This window comes from Andrena cerasifolii, chromosome 9 (assembly GCF_050908995.1).
Source record: "Andrena cerasifolii isolate SP2316 chromosome 9, iyAndCera1_principal, whole genome shotgun sequence".
In the NCBI taxonomy this organism is placed as follows: Eukaryota; Metazoa; Arthropoda; class Insecta; order Hymenoptera; family Andrenidae; genus Andrena; species Andrena cerasifolii.
This window is the reverse complement of record NC_135126.1, coordinates 6,106,097-6,130,721: the sequence shown is the minus strand read 5'-3', so window position 1 is coordinate 6,130,721 and position 24,625 is coordinate 6,106,097. Positions and strand designations below refer to the sequence as shown.

Here is a 24,625-nt window from a genome sequence, read left to right as displayed (position 1 = left end):
TTCGGTGGAGGGAACCGACCGAGAAGCGTATTTGCCTCGGTGACGTAGGAGTTAACCCTTAACTGGTATACTGTTTTTGGCAAACGTGACTGGTATACTGCGGTCGTGGCAGACCCCAAATAAAAAAGGACACAGAAATTTGTAAAGTCGACACTAGAGCAACCACTATGAATATTTTCATCTTAGGTAATGTAGAAAATAATAGAAGCGTAGAAAGTTAAACTGTTATTTTAAAATTAATTAGAAATTCAGTTTACCAAGTTAGACAACCGAAAATTGTACATCGAACTTTGGGTGCTTGGGGTCACGAGCGACCCCAGGATACCAGTTAAGGGTTAAAGAACAATAAAAACATTCGGCTCGTCGTGATCCACGGCTCGCGACCCGTACCGGCAGCGCAATGGCCGGCAGCGACTTTCCGCGCTATCGTGAACAAATTAATTCCTCTCTATCTGCATATTCAACGAACGGCCCCCGATATTAGACGCGGCAAACTTGGGCGCTTCGCTTTCCGCGTCATTTTTTTCTGCCATCAATGACTGTCTTTCATCGATCGGTCATGTTTAAAGAACTCCCGAACGACAGACGTTAACGAGTGGACGCGCACAGGACCCGGAGCCCAGGGATAATGGCGAGGTTCTTTCTTCGCCCATCGTGATTGGCATCCAGGAGGACGATCGGGAACCGAAACGAGCGGTCCCCGATGCCGCAGCCGGCTCCGATGCACTGCGGGGTGGGGGTAATTGGTATACGAAACAAAATGTTGCATTTTATGGGTTATTGCGAAGTATACGGGGCGGGCAGGATCGACGGGCCGGGGGAGTGCCCGATCTAATAACGATCGACTATGTCGGAGGCCTTTATTAACCGACGCAGAGACTGCGGCCAGCCGTGGGCCGACTGCGCGCCCGCTTTAAAGGCCTTTCGGAGCGCGCTTGCGAAACGACTTTTCCCAGAATCTCGCGTGACGACCCTGGAATCTATTCAATAGCCCGTCGACGGAATATGTATCCCTCCCTCGCGGTACCCTGCCACTCTCTGCCTCGTGTCCCCCGCTGCTGCCTATTCTTCAAATGTCAATAAAATCCCTCTTTCTTCAGGAGCGAACGGTGGAAAGACAATTTATTTGAAAACGGTAGTTGCTTCGCTTACAACGTGACAGACACTTAACCCAAGGAATCGACGCGGAGAGGGTCGAAGGGACTCTTGAACACCTCTCAGTGCAAGGGTCAGCGCATCAGCGCGCAGCGTCGGCGCGCCGGAAGGAATTCAATTAAGCTAATAAGCAATCTCGCGGGCATCCCGCTCCGCTGGAATTTATTTTTTTAATTAACCCCCCCGAAAAACGCGCTTCACGCCCGGCTCGGTACTCGGCTCGCTTAAGGACCGCCCGAGCAACTTTTCGGAGATGCTGCGCTACTTTTAGAGCGCGCTTTACGAGCTAATTTGCGGTGCTGCGGTTCGCGGCTGCTGGCTGGCGAAAATTCAATCGAGGACCTGGGACGCGGCTGGATCTTCCGGAGGAATGGATCACGATTTCAGTAGAAAGAGGAGGGTAGATGAGTGTAGATAAAGAAGAACGTTGTCGTGGATCGTGAAACGGGGGAGGAGGAAGGGCGAGAGTGAAAGAGGGAGTCTCTAGTCGCGGGTTAACTTTGTTAGCGCTCGGTATTATCAGACGAGCGAAAGACCGAGATTGGCATTGCGAGGAACAGCCGGGAGGGGGTGGAGTTTCATATGAAATACACGCGACATTTACTGCCTCCACCGGCTGGGGCCCCTGCAAAGACGCAAACGCATTTATAAATAGATCTCTCTTTTCCCCCCTTCCTCCTTTCGCACCGACCGATTCTCCCCCCCGGCTCCTTGAAGCTGCAGCCCTCCGGGTCCAAGCCTCCAGGGTTCAGAAGGGTCTGATGGGAAAGGGAGAGGCGGGAGCTGCCGCCGCTAGCGAACAGTGCTACAATCTGCTTTATAATCTTGTTAGGATTTCGCGGAAATATTGGTGTAATTTACGATCCGTCTTAGCGAAGCTAACTGTCAAGGGAGTCGCGATGGAACGACGATGGAACGGCGAAGGAGCTGGCCGAGGGGTTGCGCCGTGTCTCGCGTCAGACTCGACAAACGCGAGCTCAACAGACACGCGTCCCTTTTACTTTCCCCTCGCTCGTTATTAACTCCCCATCTTTTCCGCCTCTTTCGCGAGACCTATTGCGAACTCTAGCTGACATTTCGAAATTGTTTGCCTTCGGGGGTCTGAGAGTATCCCAACCGTTCGACCCTCCTTCGCTCTTCGCCCTTTGATCTTTCCTTTAAAAGTCACTCCAGATTATTTGGAGCTTAGTCGAATGGAACTCGATTTGCAAGTGATTTTACGAAAAAGGATTTAAGGGGGAAGCCACTGCGAAATTCTTTTTCCGGTTTATCTTTTTTGTGCATTTTCATAATATTTGCGGTCTCAAAAATATACCTGCACAATTTCAAAGTGGATCTCGAAAAATTCTGGGAGTTTTTCAGTTTTGTTTGAATTAATTACTTGATAACAAATATGCTAAAATATACTTTGGTCCTTCCTCTTTAATATATGGTAAATGTACCGTTTGTAGCCATTGCACTACTTTTGGCCATGTTCATAATATCTTATTTTTAAATTGCTTGCAGATAATTATTATGTGGAGAATTTCACATAATAAATATTTTATTTAGTATACCGCCAGAAATATAAAGTTACATTTATTTCTTCCACGGAAAAATATTATATTTTTTAAGAAACGGCCAAAACTGGTACAATACCTTAAAGTGGCCGCAAATGGTGCATCCACCCTACCCAGAAAATTTTCAATCCAGAAGCATATAATATTAGTTAAATACATGTATTTCCAATTGGTAATAAAGACTTTTCGTAAAGAGTTATATTTCATTATAAAAGAAAGCCTAGAAAATAGCCCTTATTTTCGACCGTCGCAGTAGCTTCCCCCTTAAGGAAAAATGTCCCGGTGGCAAACGTTCTGGGGCACCCTGTATACGTAACACGAATACAAATAAATTTACGCGCGTGTGCGTACTCATCAGCCGCTGGTTAAATCCGCGACTGTCCACAGGGTCTCTGTTCTTCAGGCGCACAAGTGCCCTCAAGCCGATTATATCGCGATCTTGATATCGCGACCAGCTCGAGTAGGATTATCAGGCTACGGGGCGATCCTGGCCGTGTCACTCGCCCGTCTTCTATCGAGGCATCGAAATCTCCCCGACTAGAATAGAAGATCCCCCGCGAACCTCCCTGCAGCCACTTGTTGCTCGGCGATCAAATAATTGTATCTCCGTCGGTGGCAACCCCCCGGGCCGACCCCGGGAGTGGCTTATGATTCGTGGGTGGCATCCTCGCTCCAGTCCCCTCGCCTAATCCGGGAAAACAAAACGAGCCTGTATCGCGTGCCGTGTACGACAACAGGGGGGATAGTGTTATCCATCACCTCCGGTTCATCGCTCGATCTAAAGAAATTGATCTTATCGAGGCTCGCTCAATGGACCCTGTTGAACGGAGTAATTGATCACCCCGCGAGGAAACTTAAAGCTACCTCGACAAACCCCATCGATACTTGGCGCGTTAACCTTGCGCGCTTCCCTCGCTCGTTCTTGACAGTCGTTTCGCCGAGCCAGCCGCCGCGAAATTAGTATCCACGTCCGATCCCATTCGCGCCGCGTCCAAGTCGCCTCCCGGGGATGATGTTTCCGGGCGAGAACCCGGGACACGTCCCCAGAAGATAGACAAAACACGATCCGCAGCCAGGGCGTGGCACGCGGAGGAATAATTCCGCCTCGTCCGTCTTCGTCCGCCCGTTTCTTCCAGCTCTTCTTTCTCTCGTTCCTCTGGCCGAGCGACTCCCCGTCCCAGCGACCTGGGTGGGCCGCGAAGCTCAATGTCACGACGAGGACCGCGACCTATATACGCGCGCTGGCTGGCCGGGCGACAATAAAACCTCCGAATAATACGGCGAGCAATAAAGCAACCCTTCTCGCCACGCTTGATAGACTTTACGAGGCGGCTCGATATGCCAGATTTGCGAGCTGGCTTTGATCAAATGGAGGCTGAGGGACAACAGGATCTACCCTCTTTGCTTCTGTTTGCAACGGACAGCCTTGCCAACGGTCGAGGGTGAAATGTTCCTAAAGATCTCTCTGCTGGCATCTTCGAAGACAGGATGATCGTCGTTCGAATGGACGCGGGGTAAAAGAAACCAGGGATTGTAACCCGCCCGGAGCGGGATACTAGTCTGGTTTACACAGCCACTTAAGGGGGTATTCTACCCAAAAATTCTATTTTCTTTTGTTTGATTTTCAATCTTGTAACTTGTACAAATTTCAATATCATGCATTCCAAAAATTTGTGTTGATAGTTCAAACACTACTAAATACGTGTGCAAAACCCCTGCCCTGTAGGTGCGACAGGTTTTCCAGAATTAATTTTCAAATATCACCTTCACAAACGAGTGTCTAGACTAGAATACCCCCTTAACGTACTCTGGTCACCCGGCCGAAGAAATGAGCAATCTTTATGAATTTTTTTCTCAATGAACAACAAATATAATCGTGCGAAACTTTTTACATAATATTCATCTACTTGTACCCTGCTCAATTTTTCGGCCAGATGACCAGAGTACTTCCTTAAGTGGCTGTCTGGACTAGACTGTCTTATGTTACTAGTAACTTGCTCCGAGCGGGTTACAATCCCTGAAAGAAACGTTCCGTTACGGTGTGCTGGATATCGTCCTCCAGTTCGACGTGGTTCAGCCGCAGCCTGGGTGCCACGCAGACGGAGCGAGGAAAAGGAGGCAGAAGACGACGAGCGTGTTCGTTTTGACTCTTGAGCGTGTTCGTCTATTTGCCCGCAGACGGCTGCTGCGCCGTGGTCAGGATCGGGGGATGCACGGCTGGGAGGGCTGCCAGGCAGTTGCCAACAATGTGGCGAGGCTTTGATGTGACGTAAAATGGCACGTTAACCGGTTACTCTGTCTCCGCGCTGCCCCCGCAGCTTTTATTTCGATGCCTGCGCGAAAAACGTGCGCGACTTCTCTTTGACACATCGCCGGGAACGAGGGACGCTCCACGATCGACGGACGATTAACAGCCGCTCGGTTGGGCGATCTCCGGAGAGATCCTGCGTCGAAGCGGCTTCCCGAGAATCGAAGGTTCCGAGAAGCCGCGAAGACGAAGCGGCTATTTGCAGGGTGATAAAATACCAATGCAGGCAGCGATACAGCGGCCCCGGTCGCCGTTATTGTCCGATGCCAGGCATAAATCAAGCCCCGTATATCGGTCTCGCAGAAATAACTTTCGATTCGTGCTTGTCATTCTGCCAGAATAAGGCTTTAAGCCGGCGTGGTCGCGACCACCGTCCCTCGCGACCTAAATACCCCCCCGCCGGGCGCACCGTGGCCGTGCGCTCTCTGCGCTCGGTGCGCTACGCGCGCTCGCCGCCGCTATTGCGACGCGGATTCGTCGGGGATCGTAAACGCGCCGATACGGCTGTGAGGTTTAACGACGTTAATCGCGGCGAGAGCCGGCTCGTCGCGCGGTAATTACCTTCGCCGCACGTAACTCGCTCGTATCTTTGAGGGTGAGCTCTCGTTAAACCACGTAACGCGCCCTTTGCCGCCGAATTTCTCTCGTCAATCTTCATGAAATCAAAGGACTGGTGGAACGCAGCGAATGGACGGAAAAAGTACAGTGACTCGCATTAATATTCGGACACTTTTTAAAATCGCATAACTTTTTTAGAATTGGTCCAAACGACTTGAGTTTTCTTTTTGAGAAGCTAGAAGGGTTAGTTTGCTAAATGACGTATTTGGTCGTTTTGAAAAAAAATGTATTTGGTCGGAATAGCGAAAAGAATAGTAAAGGTCGATTTTTAAACTTTTTTCTGTGAGCTTGTAATGAAAATTAAAAAAAAACCGTTTGTAGATTGCAGTAAGTTGTATACGTGCCTAAAATTTCATCAAAATCGGTTATCGTTGCTCCGAGCTACAAACGTTTAAAGATCGCAGAATAAGGTCGAGAATCGCGAAAATTCCCGAAATCACAAAGTTTAAAAATCGACCTTTACTATTCTTTTCGCTATTCCAACCAAATACATTTTTTTTCAAAACGACGAAACGCGTCAGTTAGTAAACTAATCCTTCTAGCTTCTCAAAAAAACTCAAGTCGTTTGGACCAATTCTAAAAAAGTTATGCGATTTTAAAAAGTGTCCGAATATTAATGCGAGTCACTGTACGTTGCCGCCTAGAATTCTCCATCGTTGGTCGGCCAACGAGCTCCCGCTTAAAGGACTGACTTTCGGGGACGTTCCACCCTCCAAGAAACTGAGCTTTATGTTCATTAAAGAAGAGCGGACACAGCTCCGAGCGATGCGGCAGATTCTTCGAAAGGAAGCCCAGCGGTCGCGTGGCGAGGAACGTCACTGCCAGTGGAGTAGATCGCGGTAAAAGCTGGCGCGCGTTTGGCTTGCACCGTCAGTGGAATGAGACCGTGGCCAGCTGGTCCGTGCGCGGCACAGTATGTACCAGAAGGTGCTGCGTTTCTAGCTACAAGGGAGGAGACGATCTTCTCTCGATTCGGGATACAACTGAGCTGCGCGGAGGAAGAACGCTGTAGCCTCGAGTGGAAGAGCCAGGTCCCGAGAGAAAGAGAGAAGCCCGATATGCCGATGGTGGGGGAGGCGATATATCAAGAACCCCCAGAGCGATCGGCGCTGTTGTGAAATATTAATAAGCAAATTAGTTCAGACTTAGTGGCCCGCCAATACTAAACCGGCAGGATGGAAATGGCCGTTGGCCGTCTACAACGCTCGTATTTCACTTCCCACGTCTGGGTAGCGTCGAGGCCGCAGAACGCGGAACCCGTTCTCCGATTTCTTCCACCTTCGTCTCTCTGTCCAGCTCCCTCTCTCTCACTATCTCTCTCTCCCTCTCTCTCTCTCTCCACCCCTTTCGCGACGTGCTCAGCTGAATCCTCCCTCGCTTCGTATCCCACGATCCAAGGGAGGAAAAGTGGACCGCGTAAAACGTGACCCCGCCCATTAATCAATCGTCGCGCCACCCTCTCTCCCCCCCACCCCTGGACGATAATTCTTGTCACGGATCGTGGAGCCGCGCGGAGAACGCGAGGGAGGTGGAGCGAGAGAGACGGCGGACAAGGGAGAAGTCGAAGGCAGACTGTCGGAGCAAGAATTCGACAATTACGTCACGGGAACGTAACGGATGATCAGGCGAGAACGGCCGGCGTCGAGACGTCTAGAATGTGCGAACGTCATCCTGCTAAATGCTTTTCGCTCGGCTCGCGTGCGCCAGCTATCTATAGCACTGGAACGTGCCGGAGAGCAGCACTGCCTCTCTTCCTCTCTCTCCTTCTCCCCCTCGCCGCCTCACGGATGCTGGAAGCCACCCGGTCACTTGTCCGCCGCTGGAAAATGTAGGTCGAATTCGAGCACGAGCGGACGACTAATTGGACAGGTGTAGCTACGCTGCCGCGTCACTTCCCCCCGCCCTGCAACGCTCCAAAGTTCCTGGCCACGCGACACCCGCGATTTCCCTCGGAGTCCTCTAGGAGTCGAGCCTTATTTTGCATACGGGGAGGAGCGAGGGGCTGATCGCGATGCAGCGCGGGAGAAAACAGTTGCCCGAGGCGGGACGTAATTTTCAAGAAAAATGACAGGATTTACCATTCCGCTCGGTTGCGTGGCACCGGGGAGCGAGATTCGGCTACCGGTCTCGGAATGTCGAGGGGCCCGGGTCCCGATCTCATCGGATTCGCATTATAATAATTAATGTGGACGGAATATTTCGGGGCTTCTGCACGAAAACGCGATGCTCCGGGGCACGGATCAGCGGGGGCACGTCGTTATATCCCTGGGATTCCGAATAATTGCTGATGATTGCCCGCCCCTTTTCCTCGTGGCTCGGGCGGCGAGAGCCCGTTTCACGGAGCCACTAATCAGGGCTTATCACGAAACTTCTCGGAAGCCCGGGGACGATCGACAACCGTTTCTCCGATTCGGGAGTGATCGATGCGAAGAAAGAGGCCCCGGGAGCGTGCGAAGCAATTAAACGAAACAGGGAGTCAGTCGGGCGTAGGGCGAAAAGGGGGCGAGGGAACATGCAGCTTTTCAATTTCCGAATTCTTCGCGAAACGATCCTGGCACCGACCGAGACGGCCGGTATGCGTTCCCATTCCCCGTGAGCTTTGCCCTCTGTCGTGACGGCGGAGATAGCCACGAAAATGCACGACGCACAGTGACTCGGCTCGTGGCGCTGCCAACTTTCCTCGTCACCCTTCTGCCCTGTTATAGCAAACGTCTGGGAAAGGGCTACGAATCAACGCTACGTTGTTTCGGAGATAGTTATTCATTTTTTAAGAGGTAGGTGTGGCAAGATATTGGGCCTGATGAATAAAACCTAAGCAAGTCCTACAAGCAATTCCTTATTAGCCAAATCAATTGCTTGAAAAGCAATTACTTAAACAAAAAAGGAATTTCTTAATTTCATATGAATAAAAATCGTAAGGAATCGTTCTCACTCTCTCTCGAGCTACCCCTGCTCGCTCGCGTTCAGTGCTCCTGACTCGCGCCCGCCTTTGCAGATATAATTTTCGAAAATCTCCAATTTTTGCATTTCTTTCGCACGTTATAAAATTTTTCTTTCCGGACGTTTAAGAAGTGCGCGATTTCCATAGATTATTGCAGAGTAAATGAAATTACGACTGTAGCATGCAGAAAAGGAATCTTCTTTTCATGGAGAAACGCCGAGCATCGAGAAGTTACCCAAATACGCTTGTAGGCCGCCCGTGAGCCGAGACGCGCGGGCGTGGAACCGCGGCTCGCAATCGTTTGCAATCACTCCACAAATCACCCCTTTTAAGAAACGGAAACATTTTTGTTACACCCTGTATAATACATATACGAATTTAAAACGGCTGCAATTAATTATCGTTTAAAGAGCTTCATACTGATGAAGTAAATTGGTCCTTTAAGCAAATGTTAGCATGGGGTACAGCGGTCTTAAAAATTCTTAAGGAATTGCTTACTTAGCAAAAGCAATTGCTTCTTTTATTCAGTCGATTGTAAGCAATTCCTTAAGAAATCAAGGAAAAGCGATTCCCTTAAGCAATTCCTAGGCAGTTTAGATATTCCTACAAGATAAAGCAAATGCTTGTGTTTTTATTCACATGAGTTTAAGCAATGCCTAGCAAAATATTAAGAAAAGGCGATTGCTTACACTGTATTCATCAGACTCATTGTTCTACATCGTCAGATGCGGAGAGTTTGAGCAAAATCTCGCGAGATCTCCCTAGGGGATGCTGAAGAGGATAGTTTTCACTGCTAAAGGAATCGGCTCGGAGCAATCCTTTGGCCGCTACCAGAAGAGAGGGCACGCGGTGCGCAGGATCCTGTAATCCCGGGCATAATCCCGATTTAAGACCCTCTAAAAACAGCGGGTGGCCCTAAGGAGCCTGATCCATGATCCAGCAAGGATGAGGAGGGAAGCGGCAGTGGCGCGAATAGCTTGGAAATCCGTGTTCCCTCTCCGTCTCCTTCTGTCCTCCTCTCTCTCTCTCTCTCTCCGTTTCCGAGAAAACATTTAGAGGAGGTTTACGAGCGATCCGTCAAAGAGGAAATCCATCACTCGCAGGAACACGGGCAGAGTGTGTCCGCCCATCGTCGGGAGAGAAAGAGAGGAGATGCGCGCGGGCCAGCGCGAACTCGCTAGGACTTTATTTCGTTTTATGGAGGTAACCGTGGATGGGTGTTTATGGACAAGCTGAATTGACTCTGTCTGTCGTCGTCGTACGTCCACGTTGGCTCGTACATTTGCTCGACAAGGTCGTAAACGCGATAAAACGACATTGGAGCCGCGAGCGGGGATACAAATAAAGGTAGAAACCCGAGGTGTCCGATGGAGAAAGAGACCACTGAGTCGGAGAACGCCCACTATCTTCTCTTTCTTTCGTTTCCACGAACGATTCCCACTAAAAACGCCGTTATCGGCCGGTATCTTCTAATCGTACCTTAGCCACTCCGATTTCACGCGTTTAACGGTGCCGATCCTCGGCCGTTACGTTTACCGATTCAATTCACGTGCTCGCGGATCGGTGCTCGCGGGGACCTTCCTCGGGGCGAGGAAGTATTTGCGGCGAGGCGCGAGCTGACGTGTCTTCAGCGATCTTTAAGCTGGTGTACCTATGTACCGATAATTTAACAACGAAAGGGAAAGTGTAGCGGTGGAGGCTAAGTAGCAGCATCGAGGCTCCCAGAATCTCTTAATTAACTCTCGGTCACATGTATCGCACTCCAAGAGCAATCTTCGAGTCCAAATCTCGCGGCTTAACGACTTTCAAAGTGGATTTATCGCAGAAAATATCGCTTTCTTTCACAATCGACGAAAATCGCTCTGCTTGAACTACAAATTTCACAATATTAAAATTTACATTTCTAGGAAAAGACTATTAGAGCGTTACGAATATACAATTATCACTCAAAAGTTAGAAGATTAAAAGATACGAGAATGGTAACTGAAAACGTGACTAATTTTTGATTATAAGAGAGTGTGACCGCGGAGGGTTAATTTAATGGATTCCAAAGAGTCGGGGGTAGTTTTCTTTTTCGCAAGGCCGGCCCACGAAGACACGCGAGAGTGCCACGCTGCCGGCTTGGCGCTGATCGTAAACCGTCCCGAGAATGGATCTGCTCGAATAAAAGTAAAATAGCGTCGTACTCGGAGGAGAGGTGCCTTTCGGCACACAGAGGAGCGTCTCTCGACTTTTATAGCCGTCCCTTTAGGCCGGTCGAAGATCGATTCTCGGTAGAGGTGCAACCCGTATGAATTTTAATATTTATTACGCAATAAAGCCCCCGGAGAGACTGTTCCACATTTCGTGGGCCGTTTCGTCCAGCCTTTAATTCCCGCTCGCCCAGGGTAGCGACGCGGCCATGAAAGCTCGATCGCCACCGTCGACCTCACATCGCTCCTCTTACCGTTGCCAGTCGAGGGGAGGAAATGTCGCGTGCACCCGACTAGCATCTGAAACGGCTAGGGAGGCGGTCCTTCGAGCGGCACGCGCGAAACTATTTTCGCAAGAACGTTGCTCGCGTTGCTGCGAGGTGAAGTCAACATTCAATCTAGTTGCAATGTGCCGTGACGACGCGCAGTTATCGAGTAACGGCGTACGAACGTGCTCCCGGCACAAAATACCGAATAATAAGAAAACGACGAAAAAATCGCCGAGCTGTGAGAGTGGGCTGCTTCGCGTTGCATAACGGTAGCGCAATAGGGGTGCAGGGGAAGGTTTCGCCCGCGTTCTTCGGCGTACGAACGCGATATGGATGAGCTACGGGACTCTAAACGACGCGGAAGGTAACGACTGTGCATCACGGTAGGCTTAAGCAGATTTGGAGCGAAGGTTCCTGGCTTCTCGTTTAAATCTCACGCGACTGGGGTTTGGAGCAAGCGGGGCGATCGAAAGGGCACAGGTGCCAGCACTCTGCGAAAGAGTGTAGTTCAGAGAGCCTACTATTAAAGTAGGTAAATGAGAGAACTCGACTTGTAGGTACCGTGATCGAGAAGCCATGGCGACCAGTGTGCAGTGTGTTACTTAGGGTCTAGGTATCGCGGAGGCTCCGTGCTCATTCCGTTTGACGCGTCGCCACGTAAATGGCAACTCGCGATAATCGACTCCCCGTGTGGTACAAAGTATCGAGAAGAAAAGAGGATTGCGAGAGGACCGTAGCCAGTGGAACCTCGTTGTGTACGCAGACGGCACGCACGGCGTGCCTGTTCACAAGTGTGTAGCGAAAAGTGTTCGTGCTGAACACGTGTTCCCGGTCGCTAATGCGTTACCCGCGGCGCGTAAAAAGGTATTTTTCACAAGAAGGCCGCAACGCGACCGGTGCAACGCACTTTTAGACCTCCTGGCTGCTGCCCATTTAAATGTTACCGCTGAGCCGCGGCGAGCCACTCCACACCTCGCGATTGCTCCCTTCAACGGTCGATTAGAACCTAATTCTAGTAGATCGCCTCGCGATACCTGCTCATTTGCAGAGGAAAGTCTAATTTCGCCGCGAACGTAATTAGCCGGGACGGCTCGGAACGAGGGAAGGAAGAAATAGGACGGAGGAGATACGGTATCGCGCGTGAAAGCCTGTTATCGGCGCTCGATGGAATTGCGCGGCTATCATTAGGCGGGCAGCTCGTGGGAGTGTTGGCTGGCAACTGCTGGCCCGCGGAGCGTCGGGGTTGAGGAAGACGCGCGGCCGGAGGGAGAGGAGGGGCCACCTCCTCCGGAGGAGTAAGATAATAACGTATTCGACAGAGAATGGCATTGCTCTCGCGCAGTCGTCCGCCGCAGTATGAATTACATCGGCGATTGAAACTCGTTCGCGATGAAAAAAGCAACCGTCGGGGAGAGAAGGACCTCGGGCTGTCGGAGGTGCCGGGATTTGCATATTAAATGGCTTGAGATTTATAACGGTCGGCCCTGGAGAGGTGCTAGCAATACGCGCGATAAATAAAGAACGCTTCTCCTCCAGATAGACGTCCGTGCACCGTCACTGCTCCTCGTATCCAATAGCCAGCGCCTTCCGATTCGATTTGACGGAAGATGGAGAACGATGCCTCCATCCCTAATGAATCCCGATAAATCGCAGACCACTGCTGTCGTTCGCTTATTGTTTTCGATCGAGCCACCAGAAATTCCATCCACCGCGTTCTCGAATCCCGATCAATCTCCCCTGCCGATTTCGAACGCTCTCCTTCGCTCCACCGAGGTGTAGATTCTCGACCCTCCGAATCTCAGCGGCTAGTGGACGACCCATCGGATCCCTGGATCCCAGAGGTGTCGTTCCCCGAGGTGAACCGGTTCCCTCCAAGTATCGTATCGCCCCGCCGTCTACGCTCCGTTTACGCGAATTTGTGCGTTCCGCTTGCCTCGTCGGCGCGTTTGATATACACCGACGACCGGGACACTTGCTGGCGAAACGACCGCGTAGTATCCACTAGCGCGCCGAATTTAGAGGTCATCGGGAGATAAGCGCCGCGAAACGATAGCTCGCGGCCGTTTCGCGGGCAGGCCGATAAACCAGGAGGACAAAAACTCCCCCGTAGATGATTAACTTTACGACCGTTAATTAAGATAATCCCGCCGTTACTGCCGAGGGAGCGAGACCCGGCGGAATCCTCCGAGCGAGACATCCACCGCGAAAGGTAATCGTCGCTCGGCGTTTTCCACTTGACACCTGACGACGTATTCGAGTGCTATGTGGCCTGGATCGCCGCTGCTCGGGGCTTCCCGGCGCAGCTGTATCCCATTAGAAGACTGTTTTGACATATCTGACGAAGCTACGTAACAGCTACGCTCTGGCGACACGTCGGGACGACTATCGTTTCGATGTTTGAACAGTAGCCATTCAATGTCCCAATCGGATTCCCTGGATGGCTCTCGAGTATCCAGCGAGGGGATCGCTGCGGAGCCGATTCACGGCAATTAATTCGAGAGGCGCGATGGCTGCTCGGAGGGAGCGTCGATAACAAACAGAGATTGCCGATGGCTGGACTAATGTGGCTGGATGTGATGAATGGTCTTTTATATACACGGACGTGGCCGAGGTGTTATGAATCGCGTTAGCGTCGAATCATTGTTCGCGTCGGCACAATAACGCGCCCCGCGGGGGGCTCGCTCCCCCCAGTCCTTCGAGCTTCTACCCCCGATACACGCTCCTTTATTCCCCCGCTCTTTTTCTACCCACAGTGACTTTAATCGACCATGTAAACAGCGCATCATCGGCGGACCAGTCGACTGCGATTGCCCTCGGCTTTTGTTCTCCAGGTAATTGAGTACCAGCTCCATCTTTACCAACTTGGAGTAGATTAGAAAAAACTGTTTCTAGAATCATTGCGTCGAATTATCGTTAAAAAGAGAACGCTAATTGCGAAATATATATTTTCGCACAACAAGTAGTAGGCAGTTATTGAGTTGATAAATTTTCGTTTCCATTTCTGGCAAATTTTTCAAACCTGCAGCATTCGTATCGCGCAAATCAGTAATGGGCGCGGATTCAAAATTTGCAATAAATCGCTTATTTGTTATCAGATTCGCACCAGACGATGTAGAATTCGTTTTACATATATTACACGAAAAACTGTAATAAAAAAAAGAAAACGGAGCTGCACGCCTCTTGCTGCAAGGTCCTCAATATCCGAGGTCTCCGATGCGTCGGTTAAGAGGGCGAAGGATCGAGAGGACTCATTAAGTGATTTTCCAGGGGGTAACGAGTGCTGCGGCCGATCAGGCGATGAACGACGCTGGACCATCCCGCGGAGCAGGAGGAAACCTTGAAGGAGACGAACGGCGATGCCGATCCAATCTACTCTAATTATTGCCAGGGAGGTGGAGTACAATAATAGCACCGTCTCGGGCTCAAAGTCGCGCGACGGAGCTTCGAGAGGAGAGGAAAAGAAAGGAAAGAGGAGGCCTCGCATCGCTGGCGCGGTTGATTGATGGAAGAGTCACCGTGCTTATAATTAGAGGCCGTCGTTTCCGGTTCCCCAACTGGCACCCGATCCCTGCCGATCGGTTCGCCATCGGGCGACCAATTGAACAACGGAAGGTGTCCTTAAGAAACAGCTTCGAAGGATCACGAACGGAGAAGCAACTGTCGGTATCGATAGAGGGGGATCGCGGTATGTTTGCGAGTACAGTTGATTCTGTCGGACTCTAGTAGCAAGAGGACAGAGATCTTGGTGTTCGCGGCTCCGTTGTTTCGACCGCGTTAGAATCTAATTTCGGCCCGTCTAGCGGAGGCAGATGCAACGTGTTATCGAACCTTTTAACCACGTGGACGTTTACGAGGCGCTCGGACGCGCCGCGGCTAGGCGCGAAGCCCGCCGAGAATCCACGTGTTCAGGAAACGAGATGCGGGTCGCACGTGTGCACGGCTCTCCTTTAACCGTCGCCCGCGCCACGGACAGCGTGAATAATGCCTCGTAATTTTCGCAACGACGAAACGCGCCCTCGTCGAATCCTCGATCCTCAGAATTCCTAGCGCGCAGCAGCTACACGTGTTTCCCAGTCGTTTACACCTGACTCTGTTGCCAGCTGATCACTCATCGAAGTACCTGTCCCTGTTGACCACCATCCTCTGAACCGACTATGTTCCCTACCCCGTGGAATTCCGGACCAAGAGCACCCTGGGTGCCGAGGGTTCGTTGCGCCGAGGATAGTTCCTACAGCGACGTCTCGGCTCTGGCCAGACGGTGACGAGTTACACGGCCTGTTCGCCGAATCCTAAATGCCTTGGCACGGTTTACGGAGCTCGCGCGACGGTGAGAGTATAACATAATACAATGTAGTGGGTGTCGACAGGTGCTCGCGGTCTAAAAATAAGCCGCGGGTATCGCTTCCTCGTGCATGCTTTTTCATTCACCGGGACTCTCCGTTTACCTTGCGAGACGGGTATACCGATCAGCGCGGCAGAGCGTGATCGATATCGCCGTGATAACGAGACGAGGGGCCGCGCGATTATTACAGTGGAATCGAGGATCGGCCGAGGGGAATGGTGGATGAGAAACGTTGGTGGTCCGCGAGTTAAATCTGGAAGATTCGTTCGGGGATTTGGAGGCGTCCCTGCGTCGTGCGCTGACGTACGCTGGATTATGACAAAATTGCAGGCCCGCTCGGAACGCGAGTGCGTGCCAACGGATAGCAATACGTCTTCGCCTCGGCGATGGAGACAGATGTGGGGACGAGAGAGGCTGCTTCGCGGACGTGCACGCAAGAATGGATCTTTTCCTCCGAGGGGACGGCGGATCTGGCCTTGGACGTCGATCGGGACCGATCAATATTTGCGGAATTAATTCCCGCGGGTGATTCGCGGATCGGACGATAGCTAGTAAACTGCGACGCGGATCGCTACAACGTTCGGCGCGTTTCAACGACACACCTTCCGGTGTCTGTCTCGCGGAATGCATTCGAGAACCAACGTCAAGGGTGCTAAATAGAGTAGAACCTTGAGAGGGAGCCTAAAGAATGAAGCACGAAGGCAGAGGAAACTCACCGCGTTTCTGCATGTAGCTGAAAAGATCGTCCAGGAACTCCTTCCTCTTCGGGTCGTCGTTGATCTCGTACAGCTGCAAAAGTCAGAGAAGAGTAATGGTAAATACGTTGCGCCAACCGCCGCGGGGTCGTGTTTTCCTTTTCCGAGAAGCAAACACGCGGCGCGATACGGCGCGATCGATTGCTCGATCGATTGCGCTCCACGTGAAAGGCGTGGAAACTGGGAGGGAGAAGGAAACGTGCAGTTCAATTCGGTATACATATATGTAGAATTTACGATCGCGTTATCTCGCGTCGATAGCAGGTATTCTCGGCTCGTCTGTACCACCGCGCCACGAATAAAATGTTACTGGGTCCCGGGCTAATAAAAACAGGAGTGAAACAAGTGTGCTCATAGCGACAGGCAGATTAGTTAGCTCCGATTATTAATGATTCCGTTTAACCTGGCTCATAACCCGAAACCCCCTTCGACCGAGGCAAAGCCAAACTCCCTTCGGGCTAGCGGCCCCGTATTATCATATTTGTTATGTACGATGTGCTATATCTAATCCGAGGCCCTCTAATTGCTTTTATAATACGAGCCTGCCCCCCCCCCTTCGCCCCCTTTTCACCGCCGACCATTCCGCCTCCGTTTCCTCCACGGTCTCCGGGCAGCGTTTCGACTATTTTTTCCTGCCGCGGCCACTCGTAAAGCCGTTCCCCAAAGTGGCAGGATTGTTTTAAGCAGACGCTCGGAGCGTTACTTTGTAAACAGTTATTAGAAGTAATTGCTATTCTCGGGGCTTGGTCACTGAAGTCTCGCAACCCGCGCGCGCCCACAATGGACCGTCGCGCGTTTCTTTATCGTCTCTCAGCGTCACCGTTCCAAGATAAAGTGGCCGAAACGTGACGACCGCCGATTTCCTCTTTTAGAAATTACGTGGCCCTCGTTTCCCCGGATCCCCGCGACGCGACGGGATTTAAACGAGCCGCTACCTGTATTTCCTACTCCCGGATACACCGAGTCCGCTTCGATTTACAAATTGGCCGGCGTCGATTTATGAACCCCGGGGCTCCAGCGTTTCAAACACTGTCCCCCGGTTCCACCGTGTCCTGGCAATCCTTTAAACTCACGGCGTTTCCCATCCTCGTCCGCCAACCACCGTCTCCCGTACCTCTCCGCTCGTAGATCTGCTCCGGTGATAAATTCCATTGAACGAAACGCGCTGCCTCGTAACGCGGCCTCACGCGGGGTGAATAATAATTAATTTGCCGCCAGGGTCTTGACGCTCATCCTGCCGACTTGTCCGGGGAGAAGGGGACATTTTCCAGGGGAGGGAAAAGCCACACGCGTACCAATGGCGAGAGTAGGGGTAGCTAAATACGAACACAGACTCAGATCTGTAGGAGAAAAACGGAGGCCTCGGGCGGTGGGACTCGAACCCACGATCTTCGGATCCACTGCGCGCTGGCCAGCTGCCTTAAGGGGTTAGGCCACCTTGGACGCAGCAAAATTGCAGTCATTTTCGGAATTTTTTTTAGGAAGATAATGAAATAAACAGAAAATTTAAGATGAAGCCTGTTATTGTACAACTCTCGCCTGAAAAAATCATATTTTTTTTCTCCCAAAAATAGCGGCGATAGAGCCGTGATACGCAAGATCTTGAGGAGCGACGTTTTCCACGGTGTTTTATTTTCTACATGACTAAATCTAGAGAAGTACGTAGCGGTTTTGCGATATCTTAAATATATTATTTGCAATTGACACTTTTATAAGAAAAAATATGCACTTTTTCTCCCCATGGTCACCATTCCGAGACGGATTAATGTTTCTGGATTTCCCTACGTACTTCTCTAGTTTTAGGCATGCAGAAAATAAAACTTTTTGGTTTTTTGTTCTAGGTCAAACGGTATAGCCGCGAGACTGAACACCGTAAAAAACGTCGCTCTTCAAGATCTTGCGTATCACGGTTCTACCGCCGTCATTTTGTAGGGGAAAAAATGTGATTTTTTCCGGCGAGAGTTGTACAATAATAGGCTTCATATTAAATTTTCTGCTTATTTCATTATCTTCCTAAAAAAAAATGCCGAAAATGACTGCAATTTTGCTCCGTCCAAGGTGGCCTAACCCCTTAAGTCGACTCGCCGAGATCTCTATGTTTCGGACTCTACTTAACGGGCGCCACCTACGTACCAATCGCACACCGAACTCCTACAGATCCATCGCGTACCCTGCTAGCGTTAAATCCAGCTCTAAGAAAGGCCTGATCAATATAAAGGAGAGTTCTGTATACAAGAAACAGCCAACGGTCTCAGAATCAACTCGAGAGGCAATCGACGGCGCAATGTTGGCTTCCTACACGTGCATGGTGCACAGGTGCTTCCGGTGCATCGTCTATTATTCTCCGTTTACCAGGGCCGCTGACAGGTGTCTTGGAATCGTAATCGCCCACGGTACCAGCAGATCTAACGATTACATCGCGGAATGTGGTACAATTACTGTCTCTGCACTTCACGGTCTAGCCAATAAACCGTGTGCCTCTCGTTAATCACCATCACTTGGCTCCAGATACTGTCAACGATGCACGCGGACTTGACACCTTTCCAATGCAGTTTAGTAAAGAAAAAAAAAAGGGAAAAAAGAAGGGACGAGACGCGAGTTTCCAGTAGGTTCGCCCGAGCTGACGGATTACAGGAAGAAGGAAGAAGCTTTAGGAAGCGATCGTTCACCGAAATGGCCGCTATCGCGGCTCACTTATTCATGCATTCCACTCTGTTTTCATGGCAACGCCCCAGCCCGATCTCGTCCACCCTTTGCACACCTTAGGAACGAGCGACTGGACAAACGAACGAATGGACGGATGGGCGAACGGCATTTCTCAAGGGCCATTTTGTACCACTTTCTCGTGTTTTTTCTTTGGCCGCGCGAGCGATGAGCTCGTTAGGGGCAGCCGGAGGGGAGAGGACGGGGTAAAAGGTCGGAGAAAGAGGGACGAACGCTGTTGCGTTGCGGGACGGAGGAAGAGGGGGGCCACGTCCGAGGGTTCAACCAGAGTATATTGATTGATCTACAGTTAAGCGGACTGACGGCAGCCACGTGAAGATCGGGTAGAACGGGCCCGGCTCAGCCATCTTCCTCTCTCCGCTCGCTGACCGGCCGGTTGCTTCTCCTCGAGTATCCTCTTCTTCACCTACCGTAAAATAAAGAGAGGCGAACGGAATTTGCTCTCGATGATGCATGCTCCGCGGCCCCGCCCTCTCCTTCTCATCGACTGACGGCCGGCTGAATAATAATTCCTGATACAGTCGACGTTGATCGGGTTACTTTCGTCCCTGCGAGCCGTGGAGGGACGCTGCCCGCTTCGATGATCGATGTGTACGCGAGAGCGGTTGCTAGAGGCCTAGCGCCACGTCCTCCCAGATCTCCTCGCGTCGGGGCCCGCTGCAATTGCTTCTCTATCGCCGGGACGATTAACCGCCGTTAACAGCCCCGTCGTCGAGTCGTTCCTCCCGTCGATACGAATCGCTCGATCGATCCGAGCTTGACGAGATCGGAGTGTCAACGGTACCCTAGCTGAAGCGCGGGGACTTCGTCATTAAGGCCCGTTAAAGTCGACGTGCCACTAAACGCGAGCCGAGATCTGTTCGAGGAACAGGCGTCTTCATCGCTGCCTGAACTTTACGACCGCGAGGAAGATTCAGAGGAGAGGTCGCTGTGAAATTCATGGAAGAGAATGTCTGAAGGAGGACCGCCACGCGTCGTTTACCTTTACGACCAGTAATTATCGATGCGCGGCTCTTTCTGCCGCCCCCGAGATCCAGATAGCCCGCTCTTCCGGCTGATAAGAGGCAGCGATAACGACCCTGCCGTGGCAAACGATTCGAAAGCTCGGGGAGCGTGTTTGCACTGTGTCTTTGGCAGATTGCGATCGTCGTTGCGGAGAGGTTGAGAACGATGCACGGTGAAAGAGGTGACACGGAGGAGAGATGGGGATCTCGAGGGAAGACACATTGAAACATAAACGTCCCCTCGTGAGATTAGAAAGCCAGGGGAGACGTTTGACAAAAGGATATTCCGATGCGGCCACTCATTACCTTGGCTACGTAATTGCCAGCGCGTACCTGGCCAGCTCGGTTGGTTTTCGCACGGAAAGCGTGCTCGCCTAGCTGGCTCCTGCGCCCCCGCGAGCACGGGCACGCTTCCGGTCGTAAAAGCTTTTATAAGGGTGCGTCTCGGGCGAAACGGAAACGGGTGCAGCCTTAAATAATGCGCCGTGCCTCTACAGCGAGGTCAAGACGAAGTCGAGCCGTTTCTGGGAACGCTCTTGTCAGCCGGGCACGTGAGTTTCAAGAAGAAACAGGAGCAGCTCGACTCAAAATCTATGAAAGAGAAGTGCAGAAAGGAGGAGGGTATCGATGGAAGGGGGTGCGATAAAGACGTGTATGGAGTTCAGCCGCGATCGCATGATGGAATGCTGACGAACCACCCGTCGATGAAGGCGTCCAGACAGGATCGACACGAAGTCACGCCGAGCTTGGAAAGATACAGGAGACAGACTCCGATGACACGGGTCGGCGAAGCATCGTCGCCGATTTTTTTATCAGCCCGTCGAGGATAATCTGGTAAGAAAATCGCGGTGGAAGTTGATCGTTTTCGCGACCACAAGCGAGGAGACGTAAACGTCAGCTACCTGAGGAGCAAGCTAGTGGGGATATCAAGATCGCGCGTTATACGAGCGGCCATAATAGCGCCTGCTACTATTACCCGTTTCCAGGGCATTAAAGATAGCGCGGGCAATTATAATTATTACGATGCGAGCGACGAATACCTGGCGCGTTGCGCTTCCACGGAAGCTCCGTAACGCCGGGAAAACTTCTTGTTGCGCTTAAATCGCTTTCACCGAGAAACGCGTAAGGAAATTGCAACTCCGAACTGCTCAGCTGTTGACGCTTCGGTTGCTGCGCAATGTGGCTGCTAGATATGGGGTTATATCTCGCGAACGAGGTACACAGTTAGGAAACAGTGCTCAGGCTTTCCACGTGCATGTGGCTAGGTGGATTCGCGGAAGCTCGACGAAAGCGTAGTGCCAGTGAAATATCGAGGAAACCGGGGGATTGTTTGTACTACCGCCAAAGAAGCAATCAGCGTGACGCGGAGCAGCCCCCTCGTACATCAGAGCAACGAGGGGGGAATTCGTTTATATCGAGCTGCTTTTGTCTCCGTGCAGCTTCGCGCGCGAGCGATCACGCGGTCCGAGGATAATTGCGATTCGTGGGAAATCCAGCTGAGGGTTACCGATCCCCTCCGTTTACCCTGCGGACTTCAACCTCCGCGAGTTCGAAGGCACTCGCGTCAAAAAGTTGTCCCTAAAAACCTTCCCCGTAATGGAGCAAGGTGGCCAGAGAAAGTACCAGCGAAGAAAGGAAGACACTGCCCGCGAGTTCCCATTATCGGGACGAAATCAATCGGCTTTATCCCAGCGATATCGTTCCGTGGAAAGAGAAGAGGCTTCCCCTCCTCCAATTCCCTGGTCAGCCTCTCTAATCCGAATGAGCTTTTCCTCGCGTTCATCCGCTTCCTTTGAACAGATCGACGGGCTTCCAGGAGGAATCGTTGACGTTTTTCAAGCGATTCGCCCTCCGCTGCTCCGAAAGCTCCTTCCAGCTTCCTTTCTTTATCCCCTCGCTGCGATTGCCCGATGATTACGAGGCATCCTCTCGCCACCTCCGCAGAATAACATCGATGGACTTTCCCCCGTAGATTGTCGCCTGTTCCCTGGCAAAACCGTTCCGGACAAAGCGCCTCCAGCAGGGATGAGCCTCCCAATTGAATCGAACGTTCTCCGTGGAGACACGAAGCCCGGGCGGCGGGATAGAGATATTAAAAAGAGAGGATATATCGCGTGGCCATCGAGCCAACACCCGCGATCCCGAAACCGGGCTGGGAATACAAATACGGGGCCCGGTGGACGACGACGAAGGAGGTCGAGAGCTTTTACGAGGCGAAGGGTATAAAATATAAGGAACGAGAAGGAGGTTGACGTTCGATGACGCCAGAAGTCGGCGTCACAAAGAGCTCGGCATAAAGAGCCAAGTTCGTGGTCCCTTCGCGTCTTTCCACCTCTCTCCTCTTCCTCCCTCTTCCACATTCTCTCTCACCCTGTCTCCCTCGCGCCCGAACAGTCCTGATACACAGTCGGATTTTATGCCCGTAGCTGGAAATATTAAATCGCACCTAAGCACGTTTTATGTCGACCGCCTAATAATCTCCGCCCGACTGTTTCTCTCTTTCCTTCCCCTTTCCCTGTCGCTGTCGCTCACACGTGCTGCGCGAGTCTGTCTTTTCGTCGCCGCGTCTCGCCCGGACCTCGTAGGATCTCGAAACGCCGGCCAGCTTCCCCTTCGTTCCTCGCTCTTTCAGCGGCACAGTGATCGTTGGTGGTCGGCCAGCTCGTGGTCAATTTATAAACCTCTCTTCCCCGAGAACGTCCCCTCGAGAGGACCGCTGCTGCTTCCGTACACTGCCACCCTTTTCCCGCGACCTACTCCGCAGGGCGACTCCTCGTTTTCCTAGTTCTAGTAATAGCTTCGAAGGATGAATCAAACCCGTGACCGACTAATACAGTTATCCACGCTGGGAAAAACCGTGGCACGAGACGCGGTCCGGCAAAAAAGGCCACGTCTAGCTCGCGCGCAGTCGTGTGACGAGCGACAGCCGCCTTCCTCGCGTGTCACCGGGGTTTTTCTTCGCGACGGGCGGAGAAAGAAGAGGAAAGGAAGCAGATCTTTCTGCTCATTAAATCGTCCCTCGTTTTCCCCGCGTCTCCTTATCGCCGCGGACGCTGTCGTTGCGTCACTCAGCCAGCGCAAACAGGCCTATCGGAGCGCAAATATTTGATCGATTTTGATAATCGTTTAATATCTCCCTCGAGTGGGTATTAATTTCGCGAGCTTAGTCATTGAATTAAGACACGATTCCCTATCTCGCCGATAACGATCTCGCGGCTGATACCGTCGAGCCAGGTAAACGGGCAGAGATTTTACGGTCGGATACAGGAAACTGGGAGTGTAGGACACTTTGACGGGTCAGTGGTCCCGGACAGTGGGCACGTGGTTGTACTTACGTCCTGGTGCTGACCGCTTGCAATTCTCGGAAAGGACTTTTCTAGGCGGAATGCTCGCGGCGTGCACGGCTCCGGCGCGGTCTCGTTTTAATTCAATTTGGACCGCGAAGGTGAGCTGTCGGTCTGCTGGGTTCAGAGACCTGGTGCAAACGCGCGTTAACCAGCGCGTTAATCTCTCCGGTCGTTCGAGCACCTTTATCGTCGCGTCGCGGCGAGTCGTTGTGTATCGCGGCCAATAACTTCCTCCGCGCTCGGTCCTTCGACCTTTTTTCCCTCGCCGGGTGACTGTAACTCCAGGCGAAGATAACGAGATGCCCAAGTAGAAGATTTACGATCGCGGAATTTAATTCGGTAGCCCGGCCAATTTGATCGCGATAAAGCGATACGGTCACACGTCTGCCCGCTGGCTGAGATTCCAGCGGAAATAAGAGCAAGCCGAGGGCCGGGCAGCAGCGTAATTCAAATAGCTTTCGCCGTTAAACGAGAGATAGGATCGAGAAGCGCGCTCGGGCACCGGCAACCATAGTAAGATTCAATTTTCAATTGAAATTGAGAGGCTCTTGATGACTGGCTTCAGGGTCCGCTGCACTCGTGCTGCTCCGTTCAGATGGTTGCAATTTGCACTTGCAAGCAGTTTCGACTACGCCACTGAGGAGGGGGTTCGCGGGATCGAGAGGCAGCCGAGAGATAAAACCGCGCGGAGGGTGCGAAGATCGATTAACTCGGCGACGTTGGACGTAAAATACGGCTTCCAAGTGGCAGATTCGTGGTCCGGGGTGTGCCTCCTTCCTTTCGCGTGCTCGCCGTTTCGTCTCGCGTCCCCAGCGCGGGCGGAGCGCTCGGACGGTGGGAGAGTGTGGGCCCCGCGCCTCGGTGCCGATCAAACGGAGCTGAGCTTCGATTATAATAAATCAAGACGTAAATAATGGAAGAACCGACGGGCCCGAGAGGGAGATAAAGGGTGGACGGTGAAACACGGCTGCAATCGAATCTCGGTTGCAACCAAGCCTCTCGAGCGCAACGCGAGTATGCGAGGCGATTAATGCTTCTACCCCGAGGGACCGAGATCCCTCTCCGTCACCCGCGGAACGAGTTTGATTTTATATCGTAATTTATTTCAATGGACCGTGTAATGGGATTAACATCCACGACAGAGCGGTTAAGTTTTATGAATCGCCAGCGCACCTCTGCCTCTCGCCAGCGATTCTTCAAAGAACCGCCCTATCGGCGGTGAAGGTGTTCTTCTCCAGAGAGAATGCAAGGAACTGTTCAGGTCAGCAGCACTTTGGTGCAGGGAATTTTGTCGAGAGAACTCTCTTTCGAAATCCTTTACGAAGACCTAACAGGTGAGAAGAACGGTGCTCGCGACGGTAGCAAGCGATTCGAGAGCAGAACGGAGTCTACGTCCTAGGAAGCCGTGGTC

At 51.8% G+C, this 24,625-nt stretch overlaps 1 protein-coding gene across 3 annotated transcripts in view; it reads right to left on the bottom strand.

The window, feature by feature from the left end:
* Retn (retained) overlaps nt 1-24,625 on the bottom strand; it is a 114,862-nt gene that overhangs the window by 13,134 nt on the left and 77,103 nt on the right. For all 3 annotated transcript variants that reach the window (XM_076819318.1, XM_076819317.1, XM_076819319.1), the window contains exon 4: nt 16,101-16,173. In XM_076819318.1, the coding sequence (XP_076675433.1) occupies nt 16,101-16,173 (73 nt within the window). The remainder of the gene's footprint in view (nt 1-16,100; nt 16,174-24,625) is intronic.